The 23464-nt window shown below is 45.9% G+C and overlaps 1 protein-coding gene across 7 annotated transcripts in view; it reads right to left on the bottom strand.

Annotated features, from left to right (window-relative positions):
- Positions 1–23464, bottom strand: part of LOC121723674 (pleckstrin homology domain-containing family A member 5-like) — a 122505-nt gene that overhangs the window by 68422 nt on the left and 30619 nt on the right. The window contains exon 4 of one of the 7 annotated variants that reach the window (XM_042109582.1): positions 21868–21963. The exons of 5 other annotated variants lie outside the window; for them this stretch is intronic. In XM_042109582.1, the coding sequence (XP_041965516.1) occupies positions 21868–21963 (96 nt within the window). Of the gene's footprint in view, positions 1–11101; positions 11212–21867; positions 21964–23464 lie in introns of those variants that run through there. One more of the 7 variants, XM_042109587.1, reaches the window with a different exon arrangement.

The raw sequence follows: 23464 nt of genomic DNA, 5'->3' as shown, positions 1-23464 counted from the left end.
GCATCACAATGAGTATGAAGATCATGTTAAAAGTTAGCTGGCAAAAACATAAATATGTAGGTTACATACCTGATGTCACTGAGCTGTCAAAGAGGCTACGAAACCATCTCCGTAGCCTACGTCATCGCTAATTAAACTCATCTGACTGGTGTTAGCGCATAGCCATAGTTGCTGTTAAAATGACTAGGCTAGCGCTGGGAATCTAAACACCTCAACACCGACATGTAGCCTGACATGTTCAAAACTATTGCATGTTATGGGTTAAGACATGACATTTCTTGAAGCATTTGGGAACACACTGAATTAACTGGAAAGTAGAGTCCCTGTTAGATTAGCTTGCTTGCAAATGCAGTTGTCCATGTTCTATGGCAAGCGGTTTTAACATACCTTATGGCAAACCGCCTACACTGGGTAAACTTGAAAGCAGAGCTTACCATTGTGTGTGCATGCATGGAAAGCTGTTTTAACATTTAAATGTATTATTTGTAGGAGCAATGAGATATTCATAGTAAATTGAATATAACAGTTCAATTTCATGTTCAAATTTGTCTTATCAACAAAAAAAAAGCCATTCATGCTTTAGACCATTTTAATTTAAAACATTTTAAAAACAAAGTACCGGTTCAGGCACCGTTTCAGCACCGGCACCGTTTTAAAAGTATCGATTTAGCACCGGTATTGGATAAAACCCAAACGATACCCAACCCTACACAGAATGAATCAAAAGAGAAGAAAGAAAGCATTGAACATTGAAGTGAGCATTGAACTCTTCTGTCAGAAGGAGAACACCCTGCATTTGACCTGCTGTCACTCTGATTCCTGCATCTGTCAACCCGAGTACCAGGGGACATTAATTAATCAGGCTGGAATTACCTGGCAGCGTTCGTCTGCTGCAGTTAGAGCTGGAATGGCTTTCGCTTATTAAAGGGACATTTTCCGTCATGCACGGGTCAGATGTGCATTTGTGTGTGTGTGTGTGTGTGTGTGTGTGTGTGTGTGTGTGTAACTGAGAATAAGAGGTAGGAAAAGAGTAGGATGTTAAAAGCATCTATACACATCAATAACCGCCTCCCAAATAAATCTCCCCCACAGCTGTCCGATGATCTCCCACATTTCTGGCATTTGGAAGGCTGTGGAAACAGCAGACACAAAAGCTATGTGCACAACCAGAAATCTATTACCTCTCTATTGGCAGTACCATGCCTGAACAGAGCTATTTGTTATAGAGTTTCATACAGCTTGTCAAAACCTGAAGTGTTTTTTGTGCATAAAATGGGCAATATATAACTGCCAATGACTGTAGATGAACATTGTGGCTCCATTCTGTGTTTAGTCATTGATAACTGCATCCCCAGATGGTCTGCAAAAAGATACATGTGCCATAATTTGGGGGCCCCCGTGGCCTACTGGTTAGCACTTCGGACTTGTAAGCGGAGGGTTGCCGGTTCCCTGACCAGTAGGCACGGCTGAAGTGCCCTTGAGCAAGGCACCTAACCCCTCACTGCTCCCCGAGCGCTGCTGCTGTTGCAGGCAGCTCACTGCGCCGGGATTAGTGTGTGCTTCACTGTGTGCAGTGTGTTTCACTAATTCACGGATTGGGATAAATGCAGAGACCAAATTTCCCTCACAGGATCAAAAGAGTATATATACACTTATACTTATACTTAATACACTGTACTTGACACACTATGACACTTGACAAGGTAGTAAATCACCACCACCACCAACAACACCCTTACCCCCTCCACTAGCAGCACAAAACCATGTCATGGCCAAGCACTCAAGATGAATCCTTTGAACATTTACATCATTCACATTTATTCATTTAACAGACACTTTTATCCAAAGCGACTTACACATTTCAGTTATATTACAAGGGCCATTGTCCGCGGAGCAACTCGGGTTTAAGTGCCTTGCTCAAGGGCACAAAAGTGGAAGCCAGGTATTGAACCCACAACTTGTCAGGCTACTGCATGCTAGCGCAGCTCCTTAGCCACTACGCTACCACCACCACCCCTTTGAAAGTGCTTCCTCATAATTTTCCAACCTGCTCATTCTCCTCAGTCTAAACTGAGATACGTCCCACTCACTCTGTGAGATGGTGAACACTGTAAAGCTGGTGCCTCTTCGGGGTTCTTGGCTATGGAGGTTTCTCTCCCTACAGGGGGACGCAGATGAGCTCTAATTGCACAGCTGGCTCTGAGCTGGCAGGTAGATTTCTTGTGACGGTTTTCCACATGGCAGCACTCCAGGTCCTACACACTCACAAGATTAGCGTACACACGGCTCTTGTTGCTCTTAGCGTTAATGATGCTCTTTCTCTCGAGAGCCAAGAGGATTGCAGGGTGTTAGTCGTACGCTCTTTAGGAAAAGCTTCAGGCTCCAGGGTCTGTACCCAGCTGTTAAAATGTGAATGAGCGTTCAGTTCACATATTCATCATCACTAGCCCCCTGCCAGGACACACATCCTCTCATCCGCCAACTAACCCTCCGTCTGTCCCGCCCTCCCTCCCCATCAATCATTTCTCCTTTCCCCTCTGCTTTTTGGCTTGTCTTTCAAAAAGGATGCCTGTGCCTGTGGCTGCAGCTGAAGACGGCCACGGTTGTGTAACGATCCTAAAGATGACACCACGTCTGCACGGATGGCCCGTCCTGGCATGGATCCAGGCCTGTGATAAAACACATGCTGATGTCTGCACTCTCATCTCAGGCAGCATCTGTGTGCTCACATCGTCCAAAGCTCCAACAGTTCCAACTGAACGATGCGAAGATTATGACTACGAGTCCTGCCCATCAAATATTCTTGTACGAGTTCAGTGATATGGCTGAGTGGAGATGGGGAAGGCACTGAAAAGATTTTTTAGCTTATTGCACACACAAATCTTGTTAACAGCAAAGTTTGACAAGTGAGATTTGTGTAACTCATTGTTCCACTATAACATGAACTCGAGTGACTCTAGTGCGATATAACCAAACAAGCTGAAGAGGAGGAGGAAACTAGTGAAAGACAACTGCAGTGGGTTTTTAAGGTACATATGTGAATTCTATAATTCTGTAAATTCTTACTGGTTCGTCATCCCTCACCAGTTGCCTGTCAGGTATCATTCCTGACTTATAATTTCAAGCTTCTGTCATTCTGTCTTTGTGAATATTGTGTGAAATCAGATCATGACTGCAACACCTTAATCTTGTGGAACTGCACACCGTCTCACACAACACTTGGGGTGTGACCGTGTGAGTGAGTGTCAGTGTGTGAGTTTGCGTGCATGAGTGTGTGTGGTGGTGTGCGTGTCAGTGTGTGAGTCTGCGTGCATGAGGGTGTGTGGTGGTGTGCATGTCAGTGTGCAGGCATTAGACCCTGAGTGGTTGGCTCTCTGCTGCTCCATGAAAGGGCGTAATGAGAGATGTCATCTCACGCTTTTCAAATGCATCAGCATGGGCTCCTCATGCTGGGACAGAGAGCTGAAAGAGTGGACAGGGCCAACAGCCAGCCCTGGACACAACACAGAAACCCAGCATCATCCATGGCCATTTGTGTGTGTGTGTGTGTGTGTGTGTGTGTGTGTGTGTGTGTGTGTGTGTGTGTGTGTGTGTGCGTGCCTGTGGTCTGCGGCAGCTTCTGTTCCAGTGAGTGATGCTGAAAGAATCCGGCGCGCCGAAGTAGAGCCCATTATGTGCGAACACACACAGACAATGGGACATCCGCTGCGGGGGAACGGGAAAAATGGCCGCTGGCCTGGGTGCCCCTTTTCATGCAGCACAGAGCAGAGGGGTCGAAACACAACACAGCAATCCTCTCCTACCAGAGTAAAGCCAGCGACTCAGAATGAGAAAGAGAGTGTGTGTGTGTGTGTGTGTGTGTGTGTGTGTGTGTGTGTGTGTGTGTGTGTGTGTAGTGTGTGTGTGTAGATGAATTAAAGAGAGAGAAAGGGGGGGATGAGACAGGCAGATTGGACACTAGTGGCATCTAATCAGGAGAGCTAACTGCATACTAACTTGAGGAAATGTACACCATCCTTTTCATTGTTTTCATTTCAAACACAATCTTTTTTTTCTTCTGAAAATAATAAACCGCAGTGATGGAAGTAGCTCTTTAGTTCCTGTGCTCCCTCATTTCCTCTCATTATGCACCGTGATCTCCTCTCAAGCTGACCTGACCCCCTCTGGACATGCTGCAGCACGCTCTCCACTCAGCCTCAGTGTGCTATTGACTGGAACATAAGCAGCATCTAAGCACAGCATGGATCAGAACGCAGAGGAGTCAAGTACCTGGAGAGTCCAGCAGCAAACACTTCACTTCTCTAGAAACCACAAGACTAGAGTGGCATTGAGAGGAGAGGAGAGGAGAGGAGCACAGAGGAGAGTGAAGTGGAGAGAGGAGAGGAGAGGAGAGAGTGGAGAGGAGAGGAGAGGAGAGGAGAGAGTGGAGAGGAGAGAGTGGAGAGGAGAGGAGAGAGGAGCTGAGAAAGAGGAGGAAAGAAGAGGAGAAGAGAGGAGAGAGTGGTGAAGAGATGAGAGGAGAGGAGAATAGAGGAGAGGAAGAGGAGATGAGACATCCAATGATTGGCAGCGTAACGAAAATAGCTCTCCTTACAGCAGAACCATACACTACTGCTGTGCCAATTAGAACGAGCCACAGAGAGAGAGAGAGAGAGAAAGAGAGAGAGAGAGAGAGAAAGAAAGAAAGAGAGAACAGAAGCAACAATTAAACGGATTCTCCCTGACACTCTGCACTAGAGTAGTCAGCTTCACATGCTGGCTGTGGCTAAGGTCTGGTGGAGGCCAGGAGGGGGGGGGGGGGCTGGAGATGCCTCCTGAGAGAGCAGCTTCAGGCCACGTAATGAGGGTCGCACTGTACGGGATTAAACATTAATCTTCAGAGCGGGGGGGTGACGCCCAGGATGTAGGCGACAAAAGATGAAAGCAGACTTGAAGGCTACTTAGGACTCCTCTGACCAAAGTGTCCCTCTCTCTCTCACACACACACACTCCATCCCCTTCCTCACGTCAAGCTAAAGAGAAGTGAAAGGGTCACAGTGCACCTATATGGAACACAGCGGAATTGTTACCACCCACACAACAAGATGTCTGTGTTATCTGTGCGAACTCCTCAAACAACACTTACTTAAACTTTAAAACAGTGATGTTATATTCACAAGGTCATCATTCATCAAAAAGAATGTTGACTCACTGCTGATAAAACTCAAAACAGTTTTGTTTGAAAAGGTTTTTTTTCCTTGAATTAGGGTACAAGCAATAATGTTTCAGCTCTACTGTGGGCAACTCAATTCAAAAGGAGTGCTATCTGCACAAAACCTCAGCAAACTATTGTCGCTCTGTGTGAGAGTGCTCTTCATCCTTGTTGTTACCTCACAGAGCAGGTATGTTGAAAGAAGCTTTGTGAAGTTAGCGTTCATGTTAGATGGCTGGGGACACGCCCGCCTCGTGCCGCCGAACCGCCACACCGCGGTGATTGAGATCTGTACATGTGGCCTGCGGCTCGCTGCAGCGCTGCCTTCCCCTATCCGGCCTCTAAATCAGTGTCAGGAAGTCTCCTCGCATGCACAGGCAGATCAAACAGGCCTGGCCGCCCGTGATGCACGCCTGGCTTGCCAATGTGTCACCACACTAATTAGACATTGAAAGTCGATAGCCCGGCTCGGAAATTTATTTAATGCTAGAGTAGTCTTTCTAATTTGGGGAGGGGGAGGGGGCTTAGGGCTGGGGCAAAGGGGTTAACCGTCCAGCAGCCCTCGGGGAAAGGAGTGGTGAGGAAGAACTGCACACTTTGAACTGGCAGCGCACATTTTCTTTCCGCTGCACTCTCTGCGGATGCTGGTGACACACCCACCTCTGGAGCTGACGCACCCGAAAATAGCTGGAGTTTTTTTTTTTTTTTTTGTTCTTTCTGGGGATGATGGGCATGCAACGCAGTGCGGCCCAGGAGGGCTGCTGAGCATGAGAACAAAGGCAGGGGACGACTCGGAGCGGCACGCTCCGCTGCCTCCCATGCAGAGACGGAGGCTCCAGCGCCCCCTTTGACATGACAGGAATTCCAAACGTCTGCGAAACGTCAAAACTTCAGTAGTGAGGCTCACTCAGGCATGTCAATTCCACAGCAATTCCCCCTTCATCATCCATGCATGGACTGCATTCTCTCTCTCTCTCTCCTCACCCACACACTCTTACTCTCTCACACACACACACACACACACACACATATAGACGCAGACGCAGATAAAGCCCAGGCAACCTGCCCATGTACGCACGCACACAGATAGACAGACAGACACACAGACAAGCCCAGAGAAAGATTCCTAAGTCCAGTTCTCTGGGTCAGATGACCATGAGTGCCAGCGGGCTTCACCTACAGTACTCAGATGACTGGCCGGCACTCGCAGCCCCCTGCATGCCCATTACATAAGTCCAACACCATCAGTGCAAAGGGGAGTACAACAGGAAAAGGAGATGATAAAGCCATTAGCATGCAGCACTAGGCAGCTATCTCACTACCAAGCCCTCTCTCTCTGCTACATAGTGCATTTTCCCTCTTGAGGATAAGGAATGCACACCAAAGCAAGTCCAGTCCGCCTCTGAAATCTGATGCAATCGGGTGTGTGAACGTGTGGGATATCAGTGCCAGCACATGATGGTAGCAGGAGATGAGGGAGATGTCCACGTCTCAGCTCCCTGCATGTGAATACAGCATGTGGGAGGCTGTGCGTATATTATTGTGGTAATTACCAGGGAATTAAAGCGCCTGCTCTCTCTCATTCCCTGCGCGTGGGCTGGACTGTCTGCAGACGCCATGCAGCGCAGCGCAGCCGAGTGGCAGGGCAGCGTACCGGCTCCTGCCAATAAAAATCTCCAGACCTTTTAATCAGGGGCTGTCGTCCTGCGAAGCGAAACCACTGCTCACTGCTCACGTAATTGGCCATTGGCATTCTGCAGTTTAACTCCTGGTTGTGAAAGCGGTTGTGAGGTGCAGCATGCCTGTGTGGACTGTAAAGGAGTCCGAGGAGAGCTGGAGTGGAGACTAGAATGGTCAAGCGGAGGAGGTAGTGGGGGCCGTCGGGTGGTGGTGGAGGAGGTGGTGGGGGCAGAGGAGAGCTGGAGTGGAGGACTAGAATGGTCAAGAGGAGGAGGTAGTGGGGGCCGTGGTGGTGGTGGAGGAGGAGGTGGTAGTGGGGGCCGTAGTGGTGGTGGTGGTGGAGGCAGAGGAGAGCTGGAGTGGAGACTAGCATGGTCAAGAGAAGGTCGTAGTGGGGACCTTGGTGGTGGTGGTGGTGGTGGAGGGGGCAGTTCTGAGGGGGTGGTCGGGAGGAAAATAGGCTAACCCTATTGAGGTCGAGCGCGGGAGCGTCCGCTTGGTCACGCAGAAAAAATGTGATCATTAATCCGTGGCCTCTGACTGGCCTCCACGCTAAGCCCCCCCCTACCACTCTGACGCTCATCAAACTGACAAGGGGAGGAGAGCAACAGAGATGGGGGGGAACTAATGGAGGAGAAGGAAATCATCCAGCTCACTCCCTGCTCCTTGTCCTGTTTTTCTCACGATGGCTGAGAGAGAGAGAGAGAGAGAGAGAGGATGGGGGGTAGAGACAGAGAGATAGAGACAGAGAAGGAGAGAGATAGAAGAGAGAGATAGATAGAGATAGAGTTAGAGAGAGACAGAGAGAGAGAGAGACTGGCTTTGGGGGCTCCTGAAGGTGGCTGGGTCCTGGTCCGCTTGGCTGGAGCGCTGTGCCAGATTAGGCCTGCTGGGCCATCTTGAGAGTGGAGGGGGAGAGGGAGAGGGACGCTTTTCCTGATCCAGGAATGTTTGGAAGGCAGAGAGTGCCTCTGCTGCACCGGGAGGTAGGAAGGCTGGGCCAGTTCCACAGAGAGCACCCCAGGTGCATGATGGGAAACAAAAGAAAACGAGAGGGGTGAGGAAATGAGGACAGAGGAGTGAATGAAGAGCCAAGGCTACCTCAGTGCTGAAGAGAAACAGTACAAGGAATATGATGAGGAATACTAAGAGGAAAGCTGTGTGGGAAGACACTGAGATAGATAGATAGATAGATAGATAGATAGATAGATAGATAGATAGATAGTAACATAGCTAGAGCAAGAGAGAAAGAGAGAAAGAAAAAAGAAAGAAAAAGAGAGAGAGAGAGTCATCAGAGAACCCCTTGGGCAGGAGCAGCAGGCAGCAGTAGCAGCAGCAGCACAGATACCTCTGTCTCAGAGAACAACTGTCAGCCACTGTCAACTTACCAATGCATGAAAGGACAGAGTAGACTGGTGGGGAATGAAAGCACCAGCACCAAGCAGCATGCAGACAGGCTACTGAACCACACTGAACTCACCCTCTCCAGGAGGGGCCACAGGACATGAGGGACCAATCACACTGCAGGACAAACTGTCTGGACAGGTTCTGGACAGGTTCTGGACAATGAGACCAAACAACCCAGAAGAACAGGAACAGGAACTGGATGTCTGGAGCATGGTGTACCCGAGAAGTGACAGACATGGTGTGTCCAGCCAGCTGCCCCTTCTTCTTCTCTTGGCACTACTTCAAGCTGTCCCCTGTCCACAGCATCTCTCAGCCCCAGAATGATGCCCCCTGTCCACAGCATCTCTCAGCCTCAGAAAGCTTCTAGAAACTCATTTTTAACGGTGGAACTGATGAGCTGCATAAATAACACAATTGTCCAAGTTCATTGGAAATGTTCTCAAATGTTTTTTCAGGGCTGGAGATGAGAGAAAAAGGTGAGGTCAGTCCCAGAGGGGTTTATGGCCTGATATCCACCCCCTCCCCTGGTGCCCATGCAATATGATCCACTCCCACAGGCGGGTCGGTCGCGCTCTTGAAAGAGAGGGAGGAGCAAGAGAGGAATTAAAGGCATGTGAACGGAGAGGGGGCAGAGGCTAAGTGAGCAGGGGTCAAGGGTCAAATACTGATCACTTTCAAGCACAGTGGTCCTTTGCTGGGTCACTTTGTAATCCATCCTCTCATGTGAATCATAATGAATCAAATCGTAATGCTATACTAATGCTAAAACTAAAAGATGATTTTCAGTTCATAAAATGGACCATAACGTTAGGATTAATACATGTATCTGTATCACCATGAAGCAGGACTCTACTGCTGGTGCTACTTTCACTTTTAACTACTGAAACCCCACCGACAGTCCAGGAAGTGAATGGATATCCTGTTTAAGCGTAATGTGCAGGAATAAAGGCTTCCTCAGCAGAATGCAAAGGACAACATTCTGTCCTTCCTTCTGCAGAATTAATAGCAAAACTTCAAAAGGGAACATCTCCTAAAGCAGACCCGCAAGGCTTTTCTCAACCCCTCCCAGCACTCCGCGTTCTCCTGTAGTACATCGAGTTAGAACACAATAGAGGAACAGAGACAAATCTGCGCCAGGGATCAATCTTCCCACATCCTGGCCCTAATGATCAATCTTCACAAAGCAAACCCAGCGCACCATCCCACGCTCCTTCTACACTGGTATGTGCATGCTTTGAATTTGTTCTCTCATTTTGCTTTAATTGACTGCTGAAGTCCTCTGAGAGGGTTTAATGGCTGGAAATAAAGATATATTAAAAAATAAAAATCCAAGCCTAGCAAAGTCCCTAGTCCTGTGAACAGAGGTGCGTGTTCTCATTTAACAGCGATAACAAGAGGAAGGTTACACTACTCATAGAACTCATAAAGCAGGCACACCACACTCATCTTTTCTCTCTTCCTCTCTCTCTCCGCACCCCCCCCCCCCCCCCCCCCCCCCCCCCACCAAATCCCACAGCAGCCACAATGATAGATGGGATAGCATGGAGAGAGAGAGAAAGAGAGTGTATGTGTGTGTGTGTGCGTACATGCGTGTGTGTGTGTGAGAGAGAGAGAGAGAGAGAGAGAGAGAGAGAGAGAGAGAGAGGAGGGAGGGAGTGAGGGTGAAAGAGAGGGAGGGAGAGATAAGTAGAGAGAGAGAGGGAGAGCGAGAGACAGAAGGCATTTGAGATGATGTCTGGATGTGCTATGAGTCAGGGAGAGTCTCTGAGCAGAGAACACTGCTCCAGCATCTCGGGGCGGTGGAGCCCTCCTGGCCTATAACTCATTTACAGAGAAATCCAATCGCCCTGTTTGGAGGAGCCTGGACACTCATGAGGACCTCATAGTTGTGAGCTGTTTAGGGCTTTAAAAAAGTGAAAAATTGGCCATTTTCAGAGGAATACACTCAGAAGGGCACTACTGGAGGAAAATATCCAATACAAAATCAACCAGCACAAACCATATTTTCAAAACCAATGGGAAAAAACACATCAGGGAAACTGAAAATAACTGGCACCACAATATCAATATCCCACTGTAATAACCACAGGCCTTCTACTGCCACACCAAAGGCACTGTCTATTAGGAATGTCATTTATAAGAACCAAGGTTCCAAGCCAACACTAAAATTCTGAAACCATGATGGTACTTTTCTGTTTAGTGAGCTAGCAAAGTACCGGTACCAGGAATGCAATTCTTCCAGACCCGACGGGGGCACACACACACATACACACACACACACAAACCTAACTAAAAGAGATCCTTGATGGGATGCCAGCCCTTCACCCTTTATATAGATTTCAATATCTGTCCTGTGACTCATACCATGAAGCTTATTATGTTGACCTTCAGCTTTTGTGTCCATATAGAATAGAAGACAGAAGGGTTATCAGTTCTGCCAATCATTGTAGGCTAAGACAGCAATTCAAATCTTAGGGGGGAAAAAACATTTATTGAGAAACTAGGCAAAAGAACATTTATTATTTTACCGTGGTATCTATTTGGGTATCGAGAATTATATAATGTCATTGATATTGGTATCCGGACATCCCTACTACAAAATATATTTTTCATACTGTTGTCTCATTTCCCTTGGGGATAAATAAAGTATCTATCTATTTATCTATCTATCTATCTATCTATCTATATATCTATCTATCTATCTTGTTGTTTCACTACACAAGTCGTGCTTTACCCACATGCAGTGCCTGTCCAACCACATAATCAGACTGCAAACTTCAACAGCAAATGCATCCTCCCCTGCACAAAATGTCTGCTCCTTACCAGAGAATGGAGGTAGAAATCAGCCAGGGCACGACTTGCCCTCCTTACTGGACCCTATCCTCAGAACTCTCTCTACTGTAGACAAACACTTCCCAATGTCCTGGTGCAGCCCAGCCCCAGAGAGCGAGAACGAAGGCTAACCAGCCGTCTGCCCTCAGAGTGAGCCCACAGAAGAGAGAGAGCGAGTGAGTGGGTGTGTACACACACGAGAGAGAGAGAGAGAGAGAGAGAGAGAGAGAGAGAGAGAGAGAGACAGTGACAGGCAGGCTAGAGACCGGGCTAAAGAGATATGAGTGAAAGAGCAGTTGAGGGAGGTGTGGGCCACAGAGAGAAGAGGTTTAGAGAATCAGAGCCAGGGGAGTGTGTGTGTGCCAGCAAGATGCTGCTGGTGGAAGCAGAAATGAGGAGCAGACAGCATGGAGCATGCTCAGTAGAGAGGAGAACGAGAAGCAGACAGAGACAGAGAGAGAGAGAGAGGGAGAGAGAGAGAGAGAATGAGATGTACGCTAAGGCTTGGACTCCTTGAGCTCCTCCATGCTATGCTGTGGCCTACTTATGATGAATCTAGTAGTGAGATCCTCATAGAATATGGGCCACATACACATACACACACACACACACAAATAAACACACACACACCCTGACAACTATCGATTACTATTATGGTCATCTGCCCATAAAGGACCAGCACGTAGAACTATCGTGACAATCCACTCAGTGGCCTGAACCCCAGGGGTCAGTTCCGTACAGAGCAGCTTGGGATGGAAGCCAGAGGAGAGAAAAAGCCGTCACCAGAAGATGGAGAGAACTGATAATAACAAGCAAATCAGCACAAATTGGTCTCTGGTTCACCCTGGTCTGGGGGACAATCCACCATCGACTGACCCATATAAGGGCCATGCTTAGAGCTGCAGTTTCAACGAGGGAAGGAGGGAGAGAGTAGGAGAGGGGGAGAGAGAGGGGGGGGGGAGAGAGTAGGAGAGGGGGAGAGAGAGAGGGGGGGGGAGAGAGAGTAGGAGAGAGGGAGAGATGGGGGAGTGAGAGGGAGAGAGAGAAAAACATCATACTGTGCTGAATAAACACGTAAATTACTGTCTATAATTTCTGGATATGAAAACAGTCACCAAATCAGTGATGTCATCAGTGGGCTGGGTGTCAGCGTTTGCATTGTAATGATCCTCTTTACACCGACAGGAAGTACAGAGCAATTTGAATTCATGCAAAATATACACCACCTTTACTAAACTCCAGTTGATGGGTTCATATTAGAAGCCCATTCTGGACTGAACATGTTGTACAATCGACCCTCCAGCTTTAGAGGCACCATACAGATGGCCTCATCTAGGCCTTGGACACACACACACACACACACACAGAGACAGAGACAGAATGGGACCATTCAGCTTACACTCCTAGAAGCAGCTGTGGCACTCTGAGATACCCAAGATGACCAGCTGTCCTCACCCGGAACTTATCACAGCAACAGTCCTATACATTACACACATGTTGCACATGCACACACACACACACACACACACACATACACAAGTGTGTATGTAGGCATGCACTAGCACACCTGTGCTCACACACAAGTGTATAAAATACTGGCTTTTTTTACTATTGTTACAGTGTAGAGCAAAACTGAAAACTAAAGACTATGAACAGACCTGGAATAAGGGTAATGTTGTAAACAAACATGAGTAAACAAAGTTGTTTGTTTACATGTTTTATTTTTTAGGCTCTTCAAAGCAGCAGCCAACTTTTGCTATGATGACAGAATTTCACACTCTTGCCATTCCCTCAACCAACTTAACGCTTAACACTAAAGCACTTTCCCTCTGTAGCATGCACAGTATTTGTTTATCAAGCACCAGCTTTGCAAATAACAATTATAAATAAAACAACGCTAGAGTATGTTGCATGATTTTATAAAAGTATGATGTATTGCGACATCAGAAGCAAGTCAAATTTGTAGTTTCTTATGTCTCATTCCATCGAACTACAGATCCGCTACCCGATCTGGCAAACTTACATAGTGCGGTTATAGCCAATAGAGGGCCGCAAAGCGAATGCAGAAGACGTTCACCGTGGTACGAGTTGATGAACCACTGAAACGATTTTGGAAACATTATTTTAAGGTACAAAAAACTCTTTGGTGTTGCTTTAACGTTACACACTGGGAATGGGTTTCTAACAGTCCTGAAGGAGTTCCCATACATGTTGCTTACTACATAACACCTAAAAGAGTAGGTGTTTCAAAACCGGCAGTGTACTTCCAGAGAGTCAACCCTCTGTTTTATTCCATCAAGGAAGAAGTTTCAGTGTGCATTCTGCAATCATCTTATCTCTCAGGAGGTTTTCCCTACCAAAGGAGCTCTCAAAGGGTCACAGCCGTGGCCTACTGGTTAGCACTTCGGATCTGTAACCGGAGGGTTGCCGGTTCGAACCCCGACCAGTAGGCACGGCTGAAGTGCCCTTGAGCAAGGCACCTAACCCCTCACTGCTCCCCGAGTGCCGTTGTTAATGCAGGCAGCTCACTGCGCCGGGATTAGTGTGTGCTTCACCTCACTGTGTGTACACTGTGTGCTGTGTGTGTTTCACTAATTCACGGATTGGGATAAATGCAGACACCAAATTTCCCTCACGGGATCAAAAGAGTATGCCTACAGCTTCATTCCACAGAGGAGGGAGAGGGGCCTCTGCCTTGCCTCTTCCACACACAGCATCTATGACTGAGCTAACGGTAAGGAGGGCAGCAGCATTCTGCCCCGACGTGGCCTGAGGAGCGGCTCTCAGAGAGATCAATACAGCTCCACTGAAGGACGAGGGAGAGGGCAGCTCACCAGCGCTCTCTCTGCTTCCCTCAGTCTGCCCCCTCTTTCCCTTTACACGCGCACACACACACACACACACACACACACACAGCATCAACATTGACCAGGTCCACAGAGAAAGCATGTATGTCTACAGCTTGTGAGTGTACATCTGTGTTAATTCATTCTTTCAAAAATAAGTCACATTTAGAATACCCAAACCTGACGGTAGTGATTCATATCTGGGATCTAATTCTTGTAGCTGCTGAGCAGGTCTAGCTCTTGTGCCATACAAAGTGCTTAGCCTGCTTGTTTCATACTGCAGTATGAGAGAGAGTTCAAATGAAGACATGATGTCAATTCTGCGCTTCTTGAGGAAAACTAAGAATAAAGGAGAACCCCCCCCCCCCCCCCCCCCCAAACACACTACAGGGTGATGGGGTTTCACAAGTACAGAGAGAGGGAGAGAGAGAGTGAGAGCGAGAGAGAGAGGAGAGGGAAAGAGGGAGGGAGAGAAAGAGAGAGAGATAGAGAGACCCTTGCTGAAGATGAAAAAGACCTGCAGCCTCCACTAGTCTCCACTCATACAAAATAAGGGGCATCTTTGGAGAGTTTAGATGGACTGGCACCTCTCGCCTGGCTCATCATTCCTCTCCAGCAGTCTATGGGTCAGGGAGAGTGCAGCACAGCACAGCACAGCACAGCACAGCGCCTTCAAAGCAGCGTGGGCAAAAACATGAGCAAAGAAATATGCCATTAAATCACCACTTACCTGTCTCCAGGACAATCCAGAGCCAGCACGGCACAGCAGGATGGAAGGGAAGGAAAGAGAGAAGAAAGGAGAGAGAGAGAGAGAGAGAGAGACAGACAGACAAAGAGGGAGAGAGAGAGAGAGAGAGAAAGAGGGGAGAGAGAGAAAGAGACAGGCAGACAAACAGAGAGGGAGAGGGGAGAGAGAAAGGGGGTTCATTAGCAATTTAAAAATCTTAGCAAGATATTAACCTCAATTCTTTGCAGGGTTACAAGAACAGAATAATTTGTCAACTTGATATTAATGAATGACACTTTCAGCTCAGTAACATCAACACAATCCTCTCACACTAGTAGTCTACATGGTACATGAGGCAGACGGATTGCTGTCGGAAGATGTTGGCTAATACTGCCCTCATGTGGCCCATTTTCAGAATTCACGATGACTTGGACCTGTCTGGCTAAATAGACTAAGAGCTCAACATTTCAAAATCAAACTTGCCATAACTAGTTTTGAATCGAGGACCTCAATGGAAATACACCTCCGGGCCTTCTTGTCTTTTCGTCCTCTGTGATTTTTAATGTATAGAATCTCTGTACTGCAGAGTCCTATGTGCTTTTGAAAAATCATCAAATAAACTCAATCAATCAATCAATCAATCAATCAATCACTCAATAACTTGTCTGTGTGTTGTGAACAAATAAAGATCAATGCAAATGTACAGTGAACAGCTCCAGATTCCTGGGCATATTTTTGTGAATGTGGAGTGTTTCAGCATAACCTATAGAGCCCCAAAACCACAATATTACCAAATCCTCGAGCAGTTGCAGGTCTGTATCAACATTACACAAAGCATTTCACGCTCCATAAGTGAACTGTTGGGTCAAAGCAATTTGCTACACCTTTAGAGTGGCCCACATCAATTTCATGGTCAAAACAATAGGCACAGACACCCAGGACATTGACAGGTTTGTGCTGGTGTTAATATGCCAAGGACTTCTTCATGATTCAGTTGTAGTGACTATTTTTTTAACCATACTGCCCTCTGCTGTCTTGCAGCCATGCTTTCACCTAGTAGCACTACAAGGGGCATCTGTGACATAACCTACTTGTCCTAAGAGTGTCATTCTCACATGCCAGTCGTGACCACTTTGCCATTTTAAAAAGCCCAGGTTCAATCATTTTAATGCCTTGTATAGTAATTGCTTCAGCTCTGTAGAACGCACTGAATTCTGAATATTGGAAAAAATGAAAGAAAACCAGCACTATGTGAGCTGAAAACCAGTACTAGTATGTGAGCTGAAACCAGTACTAGTATGTGAGCTGAAACCAGTACTAGTATGTGAGCTTAAACCCAGTACTAGTATGTGAGCTGAAACCCAGTACAAGTATCTGAGCAGAAACCCAGTACTAGTATGTGAGCTGAAAACCAGCATTATGTGCATTTCCAGTCTTTTTCTGTTTAGAATACCAACAGAGGAATGGTTCTCTTGATAAGTTCTGCTCTGTTCTGTTCTACAGAGGCCAGGTGTGAGTGGGTGTGGGAGGAACCGTGTCTGAGTTGACGTAGGGTGTGTGTGTGTGTGTGTGTGTGTGTGTGTGTGTGTGTGTGTGTGTGTGCACATGCTGCTAAGGGAGCGTGGCTCAGTCATCCAGAAAAAGGAGTTAATTTGCTGAAAACAGCTGGAGTACTGGAAGTGCACGGGTTACACGTTCTGAGGAAAGAAATATGAAATAATCATTTGGAGTGAATCTACACAGTACACACAGCCCATTTTTGTCTCCCACACGCACAAACACATACACAGGAATACGCACGCAGGCATGTGTGAAGAAACAGCTAGACTACAAACGCAAACATCACGTCAAGAGAGACTTCTCAGCACTAACAAAATAGCTTTCAGCTGCTCTTAAGTACTTAAACTTCTCATTCAGCTTAGTCATCGTGACAAGGTGACACAACACAACATTACCATTAACATAAGCAGACACATTTCACATCATCAAAGCTTGGATTTAATAACCCTAACTCTTTTAATCAAAGAATATCTCTCTCTCACACACACACACACAGACAGACACACACACACACATGTCCGTTAATGACTTGAATCGACAAATCAAAGCAGTAGACCTCAAACCTCAGAGATCAAAGCAGCAGCGACAGCTTTCATCTCAGCGTGGCACAGTCAAAGAGAAGATAATGGCGTCCATCCACTGAATCTACCTCAGGAGCATTTTGGGATGCACGGGTGGCAACGCCAGGTGAGGTGACACCAACTTTTGCTGCTAGTGAATTTTCTTCCCAAATAAGCCATTTTTAGCAGCCTGTTTTGGAAGTGGTAAAGTAGTCCGACACGTTTAGTGTGCGTCACGTCGCAGCATCTGACACATTTAGTGTGTGTCACGACATCTGCCTGGTGACTGGAGCACTTCCACTCTTGCACATCTGATACTTGTAGTGTGCATTAGTGTCTTCATGCTTAACACAGGATTAGAGGACATCCACAAGGATACAATATTTTAGGTAAATATAGAAAAGTCCATTTTGATTTATACAGTGCTTTAGTGGATGGAATGATGAAATGATGGAAGAGGTCCTAGTGGCCTGCAACACATTTATAAATGGTTAAAGCAGCGTTTCTCAAACTGTGGGTCAGACATGCCAGGTGGGGCGCGAACTGACGTGAAAAACAGGAGTTTTTTTATTTATTTCTTATCTGTAGCCTGGGCCCAGGTAGCACCCGATGCGCAATGGACGCACTGTGTTACTCACAGGGAAGCGCTCGTGTCAAGGCAGCTTAGTTAGTCCCGACCTACATGAAATTTTGAACGTTGTTGTGAGAGTGGTGAATTTCATCAAAACCCGGCCCTTAAAAGAGCGTCTATTCTCCGCACTTTGCGAAGAGATGGTAGCTGACCAAAAGGCTGTACTGTTTCACAGCGAGGCAAGGTGGCTTTCCCGAGGTAAAGTGCTGTCGCGCGTGTTTGAGCTCCGAGTTGCCTCTTCTTGGAGGAAGAGCACATGTTTGAATCTGCAAGCACGTTCACTAATGAACATTTCTTGACGAAGCTGGCCTATCTTAGCGATATATTTGATATATCTTAGCGATACATTTGAGTTGTGTCCAGTGTCCAGTTACAAGGCAAAGACAAGCACCTACCTCACCTAGCAAATAAGATTACTGCATTCACCAAAAAAACTTGAGTATGGGACAGGCGCCTCGATCGCGACAGTATTATCCCTTTGAGATTTCTGAACGAAATCGCTGAAACGTCTGATTGGGAGGCACTCTTGTGATCCCATGTATTAAACAGTAGGCCTACATCACATCCCTGCAAAGTTTATTTCAAAAATATTTCCCAACCAGCAGTGCTCAGTATGACTGGATTATGGATCCATTTAATGCAGCATGTTGGTATTTCATTAAATATATTGTACAATGCTGTAAAATGGCCTATGCTTTGTAATATGTCGCTGGAAAACAGAAATATGTGTGTTATGTATTTATTTATTATTATATCTGCAGCACCAGCTGATTTTAACTCTGTTGAAGAGGATATATTTAGAACTTGTCATTATTTCAATAAATTTGACAATTTTAAGCTTGACCTACTACTTTCTTAGAACGATGAGGGACAGGTGGGGCTCGAGAATGCCCCCTTGATCAAAGTGGGGAATGAAAGAAAAAGTTTGAGAACCACTGGGTTAAAGCACTGCCACCTACCTTGTGGCATCTCTAACCAAGTTTTTTAGGAGGGCCGCCGTGGCCTACTGGTTAGCGCCTCGGACTTGTAACCGGAGGGTTGCTGGTTCGAACCCCGACCAGGTTCGAACCCCGACCAGTAGGCACGGCTGAAGTGCCCTTGAGCAAGGCACTTAACCCCTCACTGCTCCCCGAGCGCCGCTGTTGTTGCGGGATTAGTGTGTGCTGAGTGTGTTTCACTAATTCACGGATTGGGATAAATGCAGAGACCAAATTTCCCTCACGGGATCAAAAGAGTATATACTTATACTTACTTTTCAAGGCACTCAAAGCACTTTTACATTTTATACTTTACAAAGCACTTTTCACTAACCACCACAAATGTGTACTGTAGCACCCACCTGGGTGATGCACAGCAGCCGTTATGCGCCAGAACGCTCACCACACACCAGCTTAAGGTGGAGAGTGAGGGAATGAATGAGCCAATTACACTGGGGAATGATTAGGGGGCCAGACTGAATTCAGATAGGAAACTGGGGAACCCCCTACTCTTTGAGATATGTACCATGGGATTTTTAATGACCACAGTGAGTCAGAACTTCGGTTTAACGTCTCATCCGAAGGACTTCCACACAATGCCGGCCTTTTAGGAGCCCCCCCCCCCCCCCACCCCCGAGCTGAGACAAAGTGTCTCCAAGTAGAGCCAAACTGGCAATTATAAGCGTAGAACTTTCAAATAAGAGGGCAAAATAACAACAAACAAAAGGGACAAATTAGAAGTGAAAATAGATTCCTACCTCATTTAGCTGTAAAATGTGGCCAAGTGTAAGGCTTTAGCTTGCTTGACTCACCCATGTGAAACTGATTCTAGCAAACTAGCTGTTACTTTGGCATCCATTATAACAACAACAACAACAACAACAACATCAACAACATCCTTCCCTCCTCTTAATTCCTCTTAGTTTCTGTTTGACTGGAAAATGTGTGATTTTTTTTGTGAAGGGTCCTCACAGACAAGCCAAATATCTTAAGTAGATTTTATCAGCCTGCTTGTCATACAGAAGCAGAGGATAGTGGAGGAATGATGGAGGAATGATATCCTGACTAGAGATGACCAAGGGGCTAAACACATAATCAGTCTACTTCAGAGACACTAAGATGTTTCCTGAGAAAAAGCCAAGCTAGCTTTGCGCCAAGTGTGTTGGTGTTCACTCCTGCTGAGATGGCTCTGTGCAACCTTGTTATCCACATTGAACCCACTGGATGACCACTCCGAAATGCTTTTCATCAAATGAATGTTGCCTCCTTATCTAGCACAGAGTAATGACAACAAAAAAGACGTAATTCCAGGCAGACTTGTCTTTTTGCAAGACAAATGTGAACAGCTGGAGAGTTGTGTGGTGTGTGTGTTTGTACTGGCGAAATCAAGTTTGTGCTGGCGAAATCGATGCCGTTGTAAAATGCAGCATAAACATACACCTAGACCGCATTTCATTCTATATTACTGTGCTATAATAACTTGATACAAAAGTTAAAGTAGCTGCGTCTCGACGTTGCTTGGCAACCATTCAGATAGAGGAAATCTATTTCTTGGCGGAAGAATGATTATCTATGAATCAATAAATCGAATAAACTCGAGTCTGTAGGTTACACTGATTTTACAACAGGTAAGGGGGGTTTTAACAACGCCCCTTAGCTGTTGTAAAATCAGTGTAACCTACAGCCTCTCGGGGCTTATTGCTTAATTATCCCGAGTTGGGGCCACACCCAGGAGCAGCGCTGTGAGAGCGCAGCTGGTGGGGAGGCCTGTGAGCGGACTGAACTGGACTGGGAGGTCCATCTGTTCGGACACTTCTTGTGCAACTCCTACTCCAAGACGGGAGCAGGAAACATAATGGCCCCACAAGGCAACGAGGCAGCCAAGTTCATCAGGCCACAGGCCAAAGGGGTCAATTTCTGTCCTTCTGTCGCCCTCAAGTGGACAGTGATGGAGAACATGCTGAGGTCAGGCTCAGGACGTTCTGCCTGGACAAACTGCATCATGGGAGGAGACCGAACCCTCAGTCTTCAGGGCTAATGTAATTGAGTATCTCTCACTGGCTTGATGGGAGTCATATGTCTGCTGATAAAAACATGGGTGAAGCCAGAGAACATAAACAAGAGGACATAGCCTGCCTTTGGCTTGCAGGGATACGAAAGGATCTGAGACATGATGTGTCTGTCACAACACAACACAACACAACACAACACAACACAAAACCACATTCATTCACTGTATTGTTGTGAAGATAATGAAGATTTATAATCCCCACTAAGAAGCAGGGAAGTATCAACGCGTGTTGGAGATTCTATTCAATGAAACTGAAGTGGGTTTCACAGAAATTTGTATCTGACACTGATGTGCTTTTGTTTATAAATATTGTGTAATTTGTTCCCATAAGCACCACCATCCCCTCTCTCTCCATCTCTCTTGCACACACACACACACACACATACACACGCCAAAACTAAGCATTTCAGAACAAGAGTGATGGACTCCTGTATTGTGTTGTGAGTTCCAGAATAATAAAGCCAAATGACCCCAGATCACACAGCCCGTCCTCTCCAGCCCACACACACTCCTGAGGACAGACACAGTCAACAACAAAAAATAAAGACTACAGGAAATGATAATAGTTCGCCCCAAAAGAGTCAGGCATTGTAGCTGGGAGCACAAAATGGAAAAAAAAAAAAAAAAAAAACTCTTATATTGTTTATAATTAGCCTGTATTGTGTGTGCAGTGTTGTGGAAATAAACAGGTTTGAGGATCAGTCTTCCATTTGAGCTTCGTAATTAAATTGAGGGTGCAAGATGATATATCCACAGATCTCAGATCTGGCCTACCCTCCGCGGGCACTTTACTCTGCTAATGAGCTGCTGAAAAGATTGTGGGGAAGTGTGTGCGCGTGTGTGTGTGTGTGTTTATGTGTGTGTGTGTGTGTGGTGATAAGGGCTGAGGGTAATCTACATAAAATCACCCGATTGTCACCACCTGATTTTAATATAAAAAAACCAAGCCTTATCAAGTTTTTATATCAATATGCCGACGTACCAACTGTGAGAATTTTGAACAGCATAATGCCTTCTTCCAAAGTGATTCATACACTGACTACACTGCATCACCAGTCACCTGCTTTACCATAGCTCCTCCTGCCTGTCCACCACATATGGTCCACCACATCACCTGTCACCTGCTTACCATAGCATAGCGCCTCCTGCCTGTCCACCTGTCACCTGCTTACCATAGCATAGCGCCTCCTGCCTGTCCACCACATCACCTGTCACCTGCTTACCATAGCATAGCGCCTCCTGCCTGTCCACCACATATGGTCCACCACATCACCTGTCACCTGCTTACCATAGCATAGATCCTCCTGCCTGTCCACCTCATCACCGGTCACCTGCTTACCATAGCTCCTCCTGCCTGTCCACCTCATCACCTGTCACCTGCTTACCATAGCTCCTCTTGCCTGTCCACCTTGCTGGCCCTGACACCTCCTGACACCTCCACTCCCTGTGACTGACAGCACTGCTCCTCCTCATACTCTGACCTATAATGACCATCACAATGCAGTATGCACTTTGATTATTACGTACAATAATATGTAACCATCCAAGCAATATGCATTTTATATCATCACAAAAGATTTTAGTCGTCCAAAGGATATGCATTTTTATTATCACAAAAGATTTTAGCCATCCAAACAATACAAATAGAAATGTTGATCAGCTCAGTGAGGTGTGGAAACTGGTGAGGTTATGTAAGATCACTGTACATCATCACCTCAATACAAAATAAATAAATAAAATGTATATAATGGCTGCAAAAATACCTATGATGATCACCAGAATGAATAATGCGTCTAAAACCTTCCTTGGGGAGACTAATAAAGATACTTTGACTTTGATAAAGATTCTCAGCAGTCATTACACAAACTTTACCATACAGATACACTGCAAAAACTGCTTATCTAACAAAATCTAACCAAGTGTTATTAATCTTATATCAAGATAAAAAAAAACTAGTTGGTATTGTTTTTAGTATAAAGACACTTACCTAGCACTTTCTCATGAAATCATTTGACTTAAAATAAGTCAAACTTTTCTTAAATTAAGACATCTCATCCTGAAAACAAGCAAATTTGTCTGCCAGTGCGTTAAGCAAATTTGTCCTGAAAACAAGCAAATTTGTCTGCCAGTGCGTTGAGCAAATTTGTCTTGATAAGACTCCTTAAAATAAGTCAAAGTCTTCTTAAATTAAGTCAAAATGATCTTTCGAGAGAGTGCTAGGTAAGTCTTTTCATACTAAAAACAATACCAAATAAAAATTTTAATCTTAATATAAGATTATCAACACTTGGTTAGATTTCATTTTTTGCAGTGTAGTCTTTTACAAAAACATATCTTTGGAAAATCACATTCATCTTGTTTTACCACCAGAGTGTGACTGAATTAAAGCAACACCAACAAACTTTTCCTTTGTCGCATGCACTATTTGTTTATCCAGCACCGGCTTTACAAATAACAATATCCACAGACAAGGTAGAATATGTTGCATGATTTTATGAAAGTACGATGTATTGCGACATCAGATGCAAGTCAAATTTGTAGTTTCCTATGCATCATTCCATCGAACTACAGATCCGCTACCCGATCTGGCAAACTTACATAGTGCGGTTATAGCTGATAGAGGGCCGCGAAGCGAATGCAGAAGTGCCGTTCACCCTGTTACGAGTTGATAAACCACTGAAACGACATGGAAACATTAATTTAAGGTACAAAAAACTCTTTGGTGTTGCTTTAATTAACCTCCCAATGGCAGGCCTTCTTCAGTCTCAAAGGGTTCATTATCCTGTAATCAGGTGTTCTCGTGCACAATAACTAAATGAATTTCTGGCGTTGTGAACGTTGTATACCCATTCTGTTATCAGCTCAGGATCAGGCAGACAGTCACCATTAGCTAAGACTAATTTATTAAGGTGCGGTTTGCGGTCCTGGGGTGGCAATGACAGTGCATTCCTTGACAGCTCAACATGCCGGACTATAAGCTGC

Source organism: Alosa sapidissima, chromosome 11, assembly GCF_018492685.1.
Source record: "Alosa sapidissima isolate fAloSap1 chromosome 11, fAloSap1.pri, whole genome shotgun sequence".
Lineage (NCBI taxonomy): Eukaryota > Metazoa > Chordata > Actinopteri > Clupeiformes > Clupeidae > Alosa > Alosa sapidissima.
This window is presented reverse-complemented; position numbering and strand designations above follow the sequence as displayed.